The 14688-nt window shown below is 34.6% G+C and overlaps 1 protein-coding gene across 1 annotated transcript in view; it reads right to left on the bottom strand.

Moving 5' to 3' along the window:
* Nucleotides 1–1106: 1106 nt before the first annotated feature.
* Nucleotides 1107–14688, bottom strand: part of KIF15 (kinesin family member 15) — a gene marked incomplete at its 5' end in the record, with an annotated part of 35226 nt that continues 21644 nt past the window's right edge. The window contains 14 exons of the mRNA XM_010168190.2: nucleotides 1107–1190; nucleotides 1495–1626; nucleotides 2053–2218; nucleotides 3888–3925; nucleotides 4551–4623; nucleotides 7250–7356; nucleotides 7806–7970; nucleotides 8258–8362; nucleotides 9336–9482; nucleotides 10791–10913; nucleotides 11785–11889; nucleotides 12856–12942; nucleotides 13209–13284; nucleotides 13725–13810. Coding sequence (XP_010166492.2) covers nucleotides 1107–1190; nucleotides 1495–1626; nucleotides 2053–2218; nucleotides 3888–3925; nucleotides 4551–4623; nucleotides 7250–7356; nucleotides 7806–7970; nucleotides 8258–8362; nucleotides 9336–9482; nucleotides 10791–10913; nucleotides 11785–11889; nucleotides 12856–12942; nucleotides 13209–13284; nucleotides 13725–13810 — 1494 coding nt within the window. The remainder of the gene's footprint in view (nucleotides 1191–1494; nucleotides 1627–2052; nucleotides 2219–3887; nucleotides 3926–4550; nucleotides 4624–7249; nucleotides 7357–7805; nucleotides 7971–8257; nucleotides 8363–9335; nucleotides 9483–10790; nucleotides 10914–11784; nucleotides 11890–12855; nucleotides 12943–13208; nucleotides 13285–13724; nucleotides 13811–14688) is intronic.

Raw genomic sequence — 14688 nt, 5'->3', positions numbered from 1 at the left:
GGGGAGGGAAGGGGCGGCCGTGCCCGGGGAGCCGGAGGGGGAAGAGGAACGCACCTGTGCCGCGTTCAGTTAGACACAAAGGCTTTATTAAATAAAAAACCATGGGGTAGGAGAACAACGCACAGAGAGACGGAGGAGCAAGCAGCGTGCAGCGGGGATCGTGCCTTCGCCAGCCGGGAGAGGCAGAAACCCCGCAAACAGCCGCTCCAGAGAGACAGGGGAGAACCCAGAATATGGCAAGAACAGATCAATATAGAAATCGATGGTTTGTGTTCCACTAATAAAACGTTCAAGCTATTTGCAATAAATCTTAAATGCAATTAAATGACCTTACTGCATACTCCTAAAGCGTTCTGCATCTTTTCACATCTTGTTTCTTCACACTTCTAACTTTTGTTTGATAAGAAAATGGTTGCAAAATACTTTGAAAGTATTTCCTACAATGCTAATATAGAAATCTGCTGTGTCTTTATACTGGCAAAAAATGTCTTAAAAGCATTTTAATTAGAAACAGAAAAGAATATAAAGCCGGAAGATAGTTATAGCACTATTTACAAGTCTTTTACTAAAATTCACATTCATGCTTTATTGAACAAAGTTCAGTATGAAAATTATTTTTAAGCAACCCATAAGTATTAATAGTTAATAAACTCAACAAATTAATTTTAGTCCAGTAAAAACACCCTATGTTTATTTAAAAAAAAAAAAAATCAAAGAAATAGTGCTTTTAAAAATTTGGCTCTGGTGGAAAAATGTAGCATTTCAGAAGAGGTAGGAACCTGAATAAAAGCACCAAAGGAAACAGAAATCCAGGTGTGTTCCCAGTGAAAATGCTTTTCCTTGGTAAAGTAGAAAAGTTTCAAGGAAGTACCTTGCAGTACCTATACAAAATCAGTTTTTGAAAAGTTATAGGAAGGTGTTAATACATCATTGAAAGCTGCCCACTTAGCTGGAGTAAAATTCTTCACTCAGTTATTTCCAGCAAAAAAATCCAGGAACTAAAGTACTTGATTATTCTGGGACCACAGCAAAAATTAAGTTTGACAACTGGCTTTTGCCTAGTCTGTAGACTTTAAAAATATCACACAAATAAAATTGCAGAGCCATTAAAGCTGATCGTGATGCCTACATATGTCACATTTTTTTGATTCTTTCAAAAAAGCATTTTCAACTCGCAGTTTTTCAGTCTCCTGTAAAACAGAAAAAACAAGGGGGTATTAAGGAAATTATATTAACTTCTTTCATATTTCTAAATAAGTGGTATCTACACTTGTTCAAGTGTTTTATACACTATGTACTTGAGGAAATAAAATGTGGTGATTCTTGTCTGAAGCCAGTCAGGAGACAGACCAGCCATCACCTATACAACTGCATAAAATCAGAGGTATCTATTAGTCTCCAATAGGAAAGCAAGAATTTTAGTTTTCATTCTCAAAGCTCAGCTCTCCTCCAAGTCCAGCCATTACTTCATCTGTAATCTACTCTGCAACTTACCTCAGTAAGTTTAGCGTAATCTTTCTTCAGTTTCACAAGATACTGAATCTTCTGGTTTAGGTTTTGATGACCAAGTAATTTCCCGTTCTCCTCGGCAAGAGAGTCAACTTGCTTCCTCAGCAAGTCCATTTCCTGTAATTAATAAATACATTGTGTACCTTTTAACTATAGACCCTCCTTCTCTTTTCTGAAGAAACAGCTTCTTTAGAACTATTAACATCCTAACATTTAAGTTTGTTGTAACATAGGATGCAAGAGTTGGCTCATTCATGAAATATGTATTTTTCTTATGTGTCCTTAGGTACTACATTAGATCCCTCTAAAGGGCAAAAGCACCATTTGATTTGTATTAAGAATTGCAACAGTGATTTCCCTACCTGGAGTTCCACAAGTGCAGGAAACACTGTTACCAATATAGCTAAACTGCAAGACAAGACATTTTCAGAGGCAGTCTTTGACTGCTAATTAATGCACAATATTGTCCGATTTGCAGCAGCTCTACCTCTGCTGCATAAGATTCTACTTGAAAGACAACAAAAAAGATTATAAATATAGAACCTTTCCAATTCTGTCTCTCTCTTCATATGTTTCCTCCAGTTTTGACCTAATTTCTTCTTTTTCATGAAATGCTTTCAGCTCCAAAGCTCTTGTTCGTTCCATCTCCAGAGTCATTTCAAGAAAAGCAATCTCTTTGATTTTGAGGGTATTTTTTGTCTCTTCTAATCTGCCAATATAAAAGCATCATATAACATTAAAACCAAGATAAATGGCACACAACTGAATTAGTAAGTCATCTTTGGACACACAGGCAACCTCTTCTAAAAATCTCTTTTTCAGACAATTTATTTTCCCTAGAACTCAATGCTAAGAGAAGGAAAAATTACATTCTGCTTCACAGCTCTGGAGTTTGATACAATCTCTTAGCTAGTCAGTGTTTTGGAGTTGCTTTTCTTTCTGGGAGGTATACTGTTTCCATACAAGTCCACTCATGAAAGAAAAAAAAAAAAAAAAGAAGCTTCACCTACAAGAATGCTAAGAATTCATTTAAGGCATGTAAATTTGACAGATGAATTCTGCTGCTCTTCAGGTTCCCCCTACATTGCTTGTATATGACTTCACCCCCAATAGCCTTATTGCTCAGAAACAGCTCTGACCAGCTCAGAGACAGTCTGAGCTTGTTTGGCCTGGCAACAAATCACTTTGAACCATCACTTTGGATAGACAATTTGCCTTCTGAAAATGTTTTAATTCTCACAGAATCAAAACACAGGCTCACAGAATACTGAACTATGCCATCAAACTTGGCAGCCTGTCTACTGAGTCTATAAACTTTATTAATCTTGCTTGTCTGTTCCAATATTGCATAAATTAAAGCACTGTTGTCATGAGTTTTGTTTCACTGAAGCGTGGCATTTCAGACTTGCTGCATGAAAACAGTATTCACCTGCTGCATTTGTCAAAGACATTTTCTTGATGACAAAAGAATCTTTTTCCTTTTTGTACATTATTTGTTTGTATGAAACATTGTAGCACTGTTATAAAGCATATTTCAGAGACCAGACAGGTATGAAAAACCAAGACATTAATAGCAAAATAACACCTAATGAAGACTAGGGTGTTTCTGGAAAACTTAATATGAATTACTTTTGAAATGACCACATGCAGCAAAACTACCTGAATCTTTGAAAGAAGTTCCTTACATAGAAAGCATTCCATTAAATGTAAATAACTCAAATATTAGGAAATTCAGCCACTACGAATACTGAACCAATATAAGAAAACAACAACAGGGGCAACATTTGCAAACAAATTTTTATCTACTTCTTCAGTATTTTATTTCTTGACTACTATCCATGCAAGTTCCAAAACATTTGAATTTCGAGGACTACGTGCACAACCTAGGAATCCCCTAACAATAAACAATTCTCATTATTCAAGCTGAAGTGGAAAAAATAAAACAAGAAGCATAAAAAAAGGAAAGAATTAGATTAAAATTAAAAAATACTTAAGATATTAATAAAGAAATTAACAGTATTTCAATTTAATTTGAAAAGGAATGTGCTTAGAATTCACTGCATATAAAGAACTCAAAACACAGATAATTTTAAAGAATTCAAAAATGTGCCTTCCAATTTAAGTTTTTCTATGGTTCCTCCTATTTCAGAGTACTTTCCTAATATAATGCTCACCTTTTAGAAAATGTAGTAATAGGTGCTACTACCACCTACTGATGAGAAAGCGTAAGAACTACATGTGCCTCGCAGAAGTGTAAACATGTCCAGATTATATCTTTTACAACTGCAAATCTTGGACTTCTATTGCTTAAATATATCTTTTTGGTATTAATAAGATTAATACAAGTCTCTAGTTCAACTAACAGTATTTAAACTTACTCTGCTTTGATTTTCAGCACCTCCTCCATTACTCTTTTCTGTAAAAGTTAAAAAATATTAGTTACATTCTTAATGTTTGATATACATATTTATATATTTAAAATTTAAATTAATTGATTAAAAATTAACTAAATTTAAATTAACTGATGCTACATATCTCCTTCCAGATGCTACCAAAATCATCCTACTGCCCAGAAGCTCACATCTCTGATATTCACTCTAAGTTTATTACCTCTTTGCTATATGCACATATTTCCAATTTCATGCCAGCACTAATGACCCACAGTAATATCTCTGCCCACTCCTACACAGCAGAGCTAACAGGGGGTTCTTCCACCCGGGAGATCCGTGGCAACTTCCGCCATGACATTAACTTCCCTTTGGCAGAGTCTTGACATGAACGAGTGACACAACCTTCACTTTCCAGCTCTGTGGAGATGAGTCAGATTAAGTGATCTGAATCTGGTTTTGCTTATTGTGCAATCTGATACCCAGTTCATTGGTGTTAGACCAAGACAGAAACCTTAGGAGATAAGTATCAGGTTCCACATCTGTTAGAATTCACTCAGAGAGTGGTGTTTGTTTCACTGCCATGAAATAGAAGAAAACATGTTAATACTTCACAGCAGGGAAACCCCAACTGACATGAGAAGGGTAATATACCTTAGCAAGTCGTTCTTCAGCAATCTCCTCCTCTTTCTCTTTGAGGTACTGAACATCAGGATGTTTCTGATCACTAGGAAATCCAAGAATGAGGAAAGTTTCTCACAAATAAAGAAAACCAGTTGTAAAACAACATCTTGTCCAGATTAGACCAGCAAATGTGTGTAGCTGTCTTGACAGACGTTCATACTCAGAATACTGGAAAGATTTAAACTTTTATATTCCAAGAACATCACATTTTCCTTTTTTAGAGTGTAGAGAAACTAATGTTTTAACAAAAACAATTCAAAATGTAATAACTGTGCAACTGTATGTTAGACAGCTTCAGGATTGAAGTTTTTTTATTAGTTCATGATGTTCACAAGCATGTAGACTGCAGAAAGCAACTCCTTCCTACAAGATTGTTTCTCAGTGGTCTTGCCAAGTTAAGAAGGTAGATTTTTGTATTCTGAAGACTCTGAAACTCTTTATTTTGTTAATTTTTAATAAACATGTCATTGGATGGAAGTCAAACACCATAAAATTAAAATAACCCCCAAACCAACACACCATTGGGTCGAGTTCATTCTTGTAGTGTGCCATAAGGGAAGGACTTCATTGATTAAAAGTTATTATAACTTGATGGAATTATAAAAGACTGTTGTTTTCAGTAACTTAAAATCTTTGTCAGCATACCTAGCTAGGGTGATTTATTTTTCATGTGTAGTATAAACAGCCTCAGTCTGAGAGTAAGTATGTGTATGTGTGGATGGTTTTTTTGTTAATGTTAATTAAATGTCATTTTAAAAAGTCTAAGAACTTCTAAGAACTAAAATAAAAATAATATATTTTCCTTAAGTTTTGGTACCACCCACTTCCAAAATCCACCTAAATTCATCCAGCTTATAAGTGGTTGGACAAAACTGTAACACACTTTGTTTATTTATTCTCTGTGGATACTTAACATGAACTTTAAAACCTCCAAGTTTAGAATCATTGGTTATGCTTGAGCCTTTCAAATTCTAGTACTTGTCAGCCTGTAACAGCTCCAAAGGAGTGAATTGAGCCTGCTCCAACTCAGCATTACAGAGGCAGAGGTTGCCCATTTTTTTTACAGCTTGCTCTGTACAAAACCTCGCCCTAACACAACATACCAACAGAGAGCAGGCACTTGGTCTCATTTTGTATTCTCAAACATCTTCCAATGCAGTCCAAGATGTCACATCTCATTATTTTGTCACGTGTGACACCAATGATCAAATCATCTCACTCTCAAACACTGGGGCCCCACAACAGATGACTACTACCTGCTGCTGCTATTAGCTGCTGTGTACGTATGATGTGCAGGGCATGTGTGCTGCGAATCTCCACCTGAGATATCTAAACTTGATTTTTCCCAGAGCATGCAATACACTATTAGCCTTTGGTCTGTTTAAACCACAACTCCTATCAAATAACAGCAGCTGAGAATTGTTAATACTTATCCAAATTTTATCCCAGGGTCTCAGGTTAGGAATCCAGCAAATGAGGAACATAAAAGTAAAGCTTTTCTGTGAAAAACTGGGTCCATGTAACCTAACTCCATAAACTGTGAAAAACAAAGTCACAGAATCCAGTTTTCCACAGCAAGGTAACCACTTCTTGTTTTCCTGTGATTCCCATTTCTATTCACAAAATACTTTCAAATGTCTGTTGAAAACTAAGCAGAAGGCCCTAGACACAACATAATTCAATATCCCATCTGATCTGTCCCACCTTGTGCACAGAATGTTTTTTTACAAATGAATTCCTTCCTAATTGAAGACCACTGTATAATACACATAATGCAAGGACATATAATGCAAATTGGAGTTGCACAAACACCTGTAATTACAGCATCTTGTCATTGGAATACTTAATTTTGCAAATTTAATAGTGTTCTTTTACTTTAAATACTTCTCTTACCAAAAAGTCAGTTCTAAAACTGACAACACTGATACTTCACTGAATAGAGATAAAAGTTCTGGAAAAATATTTATTGATGCATTTAATAGATACAAAAAAAGATTAAACTCCTACCTAACATTAAGTTAGTGTTTACTAAATTGTGCCTTAAAAATGAACTGTCATTAAATAAAAATCAACAGAATTATTTGCTGCCAGTTAAAGATTTCTTTTCACAAGATGTAAACCAGCAGATTATTTAATTCTGTACAAAACTGAAAACAAAGAAGAAAAAAAAAGGTAAGCCATGAAACAAAACATTTTCTGTCCAGGACTAAGCTGTACAGATTACAGTTTGAACCAAACCTCAGGATATCTCTAGTCTGAGGCATATAGCAGCATATCACCTTTTCAGAGGAAAAAAGAAAACCAAAAACCCACCAGACGGAGAACTGGTTCCATTTATGTGTATGTTAAAACTTGTGTTGAATTCATTGGGACATTTCTTATGTACTGAATCCATAACTGCTCAACTGATACGGGAATGTATAATACACAGCAATGGCTATGCATGTAATTATTTTACATCCCATTTCCTTTATAAAACTTTGTTGTATTTAAGAATTTGTGATTTAAAAGCAATAAAGTTCATAAGCCGGGACACAATTTTCTTAGAGAAGGCTGAGACAATCTCTAATTATACAAGCAATATGTAAGATTGTATTTCAAATAAAACTTGAAGCAGTTAAGAAAGATAAATTTACAGGTTAAGACAAATTTTTCTTGTTTTAGTTTACCTCTTCTTGCTTAGTCTCTGAGCTTCTACAAGACTCTGTAAATTCCTGTTGTTCTCCAACAACACCTGCATTTCCAGGCGCAAGTTCTGCAACTCACTTAGTTGTTCCTAAGCAAGTGAAATTGGAAAAAAATTTATTTGAAGACCAATTGCAATTTCTGTTTTCCTTTCTAGTTGAACATATTTTTGAGTAAAATAGAAGACAAAACTATTTCCCAGAAAACAAGCACAGTTCTCTGGCAAAGATCTGCATCACTGTTCCATTTAGTTTCATTAAAAACTTGATTTAGAATAAGTCAGAACAGTTTCATCAGCAAAAATGATGTCACCATTTGATATTCATGAACACAAAACAACTCGGTCCTTGGGAAAATGAGATATATGGACATCTGAAGCAAGTTGTCACCATTTGTTACCAGCCTAGGTAAAGAGAAGACCAATAACTGCCTTCCTGCTTTAATGGGCAGGCTACTAAGCAGAACTCATTAAAAATCTCAACTCTGTATTCTGTCTTATTTTAACCTTACAAGTTGCCTGTAGAGAAAAACTCATAGTACCTTCAGCCTTAGAATTTCATCATTTTTAACTCTTCGTTCCTCATTCAGTTCATGTACAAGGTGCTCCAGATTTATTGCAGAAGCCCTCCGATCAGCTATTTCTTGCTCATGAGTTTCCAAGAGCTTTACCAAATTCACATCAAAATTAGGGGGAGTTTTTGGACACTGGCAAGTTAAAAGAAATAAAACCCAAAAACTATTAGCAAAGAACCGTTTCCCCTATGTATTAGTTACATGTTTTAATACTTAATTGGAGACATATATTAATAAATTCCTGGCAGACAAATCATCAGTAATACATTTAAGTTACAAGTAAGGTAAATGGGATTTGACCATTCTCAACACATCATCATTTCTGGTCCCAGCCTGAAGCCATGCTTTAAAGTTTATTAGTCCTTTTCAGTGAGTTTTAACAGTCATTGATGAAAACGTTTCTCTCACAAATGCCATACCTGAGGAAATGTTACTGAAGATGAGTCCACAAAGCAATCTATTTGCTTCATTTTTATTTCATATTCATTCTTCCTTTTCTCCAGTTCTTCTATCATTCTGTCCAGCTATTAGAAACCCCAATTAGAATTACCTCATAATACACACAAAATAACAAAATAGCAGCTCTATTTTGAGCAAGCTTAATTATACCCCAAGTTAGGTTACCTTAGACTTCACTTTGATAATTGTTTTTGTATTTACCTAATAACTGTTAATCATTCAATAGTTGCATGCAACAAGCATTCTTTGAAAGCACATATACATGATATACTGAATACTACGTAGTTAATCTGAATTTTGTTCTTGTTGGTATTTGATTTTTTTGCCTTGCTAACACAATCTACCTTTCGAAGGGCTTGCTAGCACAGAAATAGCATCATGAACTTTGTTGGCAAACCTTATTGGTCAAAACACCATTTGATACCAGCAAAGATTTTACTGGTACAGATTTAAACAGTTCCCTCAAAGAGAATATGCTAACATGACAAAAGGACTCTTCTTTCCAAAATAAAACTTATCCTTATTAGAGTTTTTCCCAACAAAAATACATTATTAGCACTATGACAGTTGTGACAACTAGAGCTAAAAACTGGTCAAAGGCTTAACGTAGCTATTTGGTCTGCAAAATCTCCAAATCATCCTCAGACTGCACAATTTATAGAGCTCAACAATTACCTCCATTACATAATGATACAGTTTGTGGATAAGTGTTAAGCAGAGGAAAGAGTAATCCCTCAGGTTACACTGCTTATAACCTCAGGTTGCTCTGTTATTACAGGTACTGATAATTTTGCTCTGCTTTCAGAGTAAACATTTTCATGATCTCTAGACACCACTTCCAAACTATTTAAAGATTATGTAGCCTTTGTTCAGAAGCTTTTGAAATACTACTTTGCTTTTACAGGAAGGTAATTACTCTTCATCAGAGTACTGCGTACAAGATGCTGTAAAATGACAAATAAAGCCTTTTCCAGAAGCTACAGTTAACCACAGTTCCCTCCCAAGGAGCTAATTATTAGAAGACTTCCCTTGTTTTACCTGCTCCCTGAGTTCTTGGATTAAAGCTTCTTTCTTTGCTATATCTTCCTGCGCACACTGAAGCAATGAATCATGTTTCTTAGAAGCCTCTGTCAGTCTCATCAGCTGATCAGTGGTATGATGCAAGTCTTCACACAGAAGGTCTCTCTAATTCATTGGATGAGTAAAGACAGACATGTTAAAGTTACTACTCTAAAGCAGCTGTTTTGAGTCATTTTGTCATTGTTGCTAAGATTGCTAAAAGCTACACCCATCTCCCTTTTCCCTCCACTTTTTCACCATGAATTGTAACAAGTATTCATCTATAAATTTCTTATTTTAGCATGTTTTCCATAGCCATTGTCTTGGTTGCAGAACAAAAATGAGAACTTACCTAGAGTATAGTTACAGTTAGATACTTGTGGGAGGTATCTGGAATTAACCAGTGTTTTACAGTAAAATATATACTTAAAGAGATATAATTCCTTAAATAAGAAACCAGAAGGGAATGTAAAGATTTTAATCCATGCTGAATTAGTGATTACAGTTTTTTTAGTGCACTGCTATTCTGTAGATTAACTCTGGATTTATTCTAGGATCTAGACTCCCACTCTATCTGATAGAGAATCACACCTGCACAAGTTGTGTTATATACACACACACACACACACAAAACCAAACAAAAAAACCAAAATCAGACCATGATCCATTTGGCAGGCAACTCAGTTTAGGATTCCAGAATATCAAATTCAGGCATGATTATTAATGAATATTGCCTGTTTATTAAACATAGTGGAAATCTATTCAAGAATGTCTTTTTGAGAGGCAAATACTACTCTGGAAGACTTTATTAGTGCTGTATGATTGGATGAAGTGTATCTAACATGACAGATAATCTTGTAGAAATTACTTGCAAGGAGAGGCTGGTGGTTTTGGCTGATGGACCTGTTCACCAAAATAATGGTGAGAGCACTAACAGGGAAGACAATGTTAAAAAAGAAAGATAGGATTTAAAAAAGCAAAATTGCAGTTGAATCAAGCATGCATCCAAGGTCTGTTTCCAGCAGGTGGAGCCTTTAGTTAAAATTATGAGTAAAAAAAGATGTTACTGAATATAGGAGCAGTAGGGGAAGATAATATTAAACATAATATATTCTTCCACCTATTTTAATTTCTCAGCTGCATCATCTAATGTTGCCATTAAATTCAGCTGATGACTCCTTAGTGGCCTTAACAAAATTAAACCAGGCTTTTAGCATAGGTTTTTATGAAGTAGCTTATAAAATATTTATGTCAAGTAATGTGATAATTTAACAGAATTTGTCAGGTATCTCATTACAAATTCCTTTAAGAACAGCTTAACTACCTTTAGTTTGAACTAAAATGAGGTTAAGTTTTACACAAGTATTTTAAGCAAAACCACATCCAATTGGTCTGTTGAACAAATAATCATAATATAACAATATTAATTTTTACCTCAATGTTGTCAGCTATTTGTCTTCTCTCCAAGGCTTCCCTCAGTTCTTCAATTTTCTTTTCCTGATCCTCTATAATTCCTTTGCTTTCTTCTTTTGCAGCCAGAACAAGATTATACTTGCACTATAAAAAGGATTAAATTAAATTTTAGAATATTTTAGGAAAACATGTTATCAAAGAAAGTTGGCAAACCTAATACAAATAAATGCATATCACAAGTCTTACGACAAAAACTACAAACATTTAAAATTTCAGTGTCAATGACTAAAGTCAGAACAATATATCATACTTGGTAAATTGTACAAGCTATGTTATTAGAAATGAGTTGTCAGAACAGTGGAAAAAGATTATTACTTTAATATGTATTAGCCACCACAATGCATATTAACCACTAAAACCATTACTGAAAAAAACAGATAACCCTATGTAGAAATCTGTCTCATCAACATTTTTTCTGCAGGACCTTTTGAATTCATAGTTCATATGTATATAGTATCAAAAGTATTCTGTGGGTTGCTCTATCAGCTTGCAAACCAGACCTATTTTAATAAAGAGGCTACATCATATTTATTCATAGTTATTCAAATATATAATTTTAGTTCTTCATAATTATGCTTTCAGATCAACATCGTAATATCAGCAACATAAAAAAAATCAGTCCCTCAAAAATGAATCTACAATTCAGCCTCGATGGTTAAGGTCTTAAACTGCCAATTTCTGAGAAAATCTAAATGTGACTGTCAGCTGAGTGTAGTTTACAGGATGTGAACAGGCCCCTTTAGAGACACTGCTCTTTACTCACCACGTGGAAAGAGTTCAGTTTTCAAGACAGCCTTAGGCATAAAATGTTCAGAAGATTTCAACATGTCAAAACAGAGAAGCTTCCTTCTAAAACACTACAGCAAGTTACACTGTTTGAGACCCATGATAAGACACGTCATTGCCTTCCATTTCTGAAAAACTATACCATGTCCTTCAAAATGACAGAACATACATTTATATCCTCGAGCTCTCTTGTCAGCCCATCTATGGACTCGGTTTTATGATTAATTGAAGACCTCAGCTCCTGGATCTGTCTCATCAAGTCAGTTACAACTGCCTGCAACATAAAAAAGTTAAACTTGATACATAATATATATATATAAAATATATATTTTAATATTGGACTTTCTTTGGTGTATAATTTGTCAATCCCAAATTTCAAACAGCCATTTGAAAATGAGGCCTCAATACACACACGTAAAGGAGTAACAGGAAATTTATTGTTAAACCACTGGCTTTTGTTCTAAGCACTTAAAGAATTAAATAACCTGCTGTGTTCATAAGAAGACTAGCACTCTGATTTCGTCTCAAGCTGTAATGGGTTTCTAACAGGACAACAGAAGTACAGAGAACAGAAGTTTAAGGTTACATTTGTTTGTAATGGAAAAAGGCACGTTCAAGAAACATGACAGCACCGACAACACCAGATTCTTCTGACCTTATACGTGTCAAATTTTGGGGTTTAGCATGGAAAAAGCAAGACTTATCAACGCATCATGCTGGACAGTAAACATACTATGTGATTTCTTATGCCTGTTCTACAGTGCAAATGCTTGTACTATGTGATTTTGCTATTTAAGCTGTCAGAACACCAGAGCAGTCTTTTCATGTAAAAGTGTTTTGATTTTATTAATAAAGATACCCACAGTCAGATTCTTACATCACCTTTCTTAACGTTTCTATAAGCCCATTATGACATGACACGGACTGGAAGGCCCTGCTAAGCACCAGGGGAATTATGTATTGTTTATGCATTGAACATTGGCCAGTAGACAGCTTCACCTTGATTTTTCTTTTGTTTAACCTTCAGTTATCTTCTGTTTTCTCTAAATGAATACCAGTTTCCTACTATTCTGCAAACTCCATGCCAGTAAGAATTAGGATTTATTTTAGTTATATACACAGCCAGGGTTGTCTAGAATCACAGAATTACTAAATATCATATAAAGGCCCTGGGCTTTCAGCTCTACTACAGAACAGTTAACCACAAAAATGGATACCAGTAACAGAAATAAGCCCAAACCTTATCTGCATCGTTTATCTTCTTCAAAGAAACAATAAATTCTTCAGCAGCAGCCAACTCCTGTTCCAATTTCTGCAGTTTAGCTTCCTAGAAGAAATAAGGAAGGAGAGACTTAATTACTTTTAAAGTTTATTTTGAAGCACAAAGCCATGAAAAAAAAAAGTTGAAGAAACCAAGTTGTTTATCTTACCAGAAAAATTAAGCAGTAGCTTAACAAAACAATCTGAAATTTGAGAACTCTACATTTATTTTGCTGGTAATTTATAGAACAGTCAGATCACCAATAAAATTGCTATTAATGCACAAGGAAATCCATGAACACAGGATTTAGCTATTGAATTCTGCTGTTGTACCTGCTGCTCACACTGTGTCACCATTTCAGAGGATGGTTTCTCCACCTGTGTTTTTTCAAGTACTTTCAAGAGCTCCCTGGAAAAGAAAACGTATTTCTAGTGAGAAATATAATCAGAAGATAAGAGAGCTTTAACAAGAATCAGGTCATAGAAGTTTATTCTTATTTGCACTTAATTTTTTTGAAGAGTTCTTTAACTATCACCTTCTCAGTACTATAAAGAAGATTAATAGTTTAGTCACTAACCATACACTGCTATCAGTAGTGGAAATTTATCTTTGACATGAAGAACTATACTTGTAATGAAGTGACATTTGTCATGTTAATTGAATACTTTAAAATGAAGAGTTGTTGGATAAAGTTGGATAAAATAAAAAAGCCCATTATGTAAATATCTCCACCCAGCTGGAGAAAAACACCTCAACAAAACCGGATCCCCATCTGAATACAAAACCTAGCATAGGACAAAACCAATTAAGTCAGATGAAAATAAATCCCAACACTAATTAAAACTCACTTTGAATTGTTTTCTTTGTCTTCTTGTAACTGTAATGTTAGTTTTTCATTATGTTCTTTTTCTGTTTTCAGGAGTTTCAAAAGGTTCTAGAATATCAAAATATATCTTGTTATAACAAGCTACAATATAATTTATTTAGAATAATTTAAACCAAAATAAAAACCTAAACAAACTCTTAAGATGACTGAACCCCCTCCCCATCCCCAAAACCTTCCATAGAAACAGAAAGATCTTTGAACTTGCCCAGGACAAAGAGAAAAGTAAACTCTTATTTATATTAAGTAATCAGCTCCTTTTACCTGTTGTTGACAATAATTTCATATAACTACAATGTTCTTCAATATTCAAGGCTTTAAAGGGAGAAATTAGAATTTTCATCTGCAGATTAATTTGGGGGGATTTTTCAAATTCTAACCAGCAGTTCAAGATATTAGACTTTAAGGAATTTTAAAAGAGTAATTTTCAATCTGTCAGTATTCCTTTAAACACTAAAAAGGAAAACTTACAGCAAACTTGCTGAGCAGGCACAGCGTACACTGCAGAAAAGCAGACAAAATCATTTGCAAAAGCCCTTGAGCAACCTTACTGCTGTTTTGCAGTCACTGCAGTCTGACAGGCTTTCAAGGACAACATCAACTAAACTGCAGGACAGTGATCCACCGCAAACAAGTTTAATCATTTTAACAAGATTGCATTCACTATGAAAATGTTTAAGAAACTGCTTTGTAAAGATAGAATAAGAATAAGTAAGCTAGTCTTAGCTAGCACTGAGATAAAAGGTGACTAGCATTTTGATATCAGGATTCTTTTCCAAAGCAGTTCCTTAACCCTTTACTAATTAACTCATCTCCCTCAGCATTTCCAGGGCAGTTTCTTCAGCTGAAAAACCTTCTGCTTCCTCATGCTATTGGATATTTCTTGTAGTCTGTGGTTGCAAAAATCTCACATTAAGTTTTAAAATGAG

This window comes from Antrostomus carolinensis, unplaced genomic scaffold (genome assembly GCF_000700745.2).
Source record: "Antrostomus carolinensis isolate BGI_N321 unplaced genomic scaffold, ASM70074v2 scaffold4760, whole genome shotgun sequence".
NCBI lineage: Eukaryota > Metazoa > Chordata > Aves > Caprimulgiformes > Caprimulgidae > Antrostomus > Antrostomus carolinensis.
Note: the sequence above shows the minus strand (reverse complement) of the source record. Positions and strands in the feature narration are given on the sequence as shown.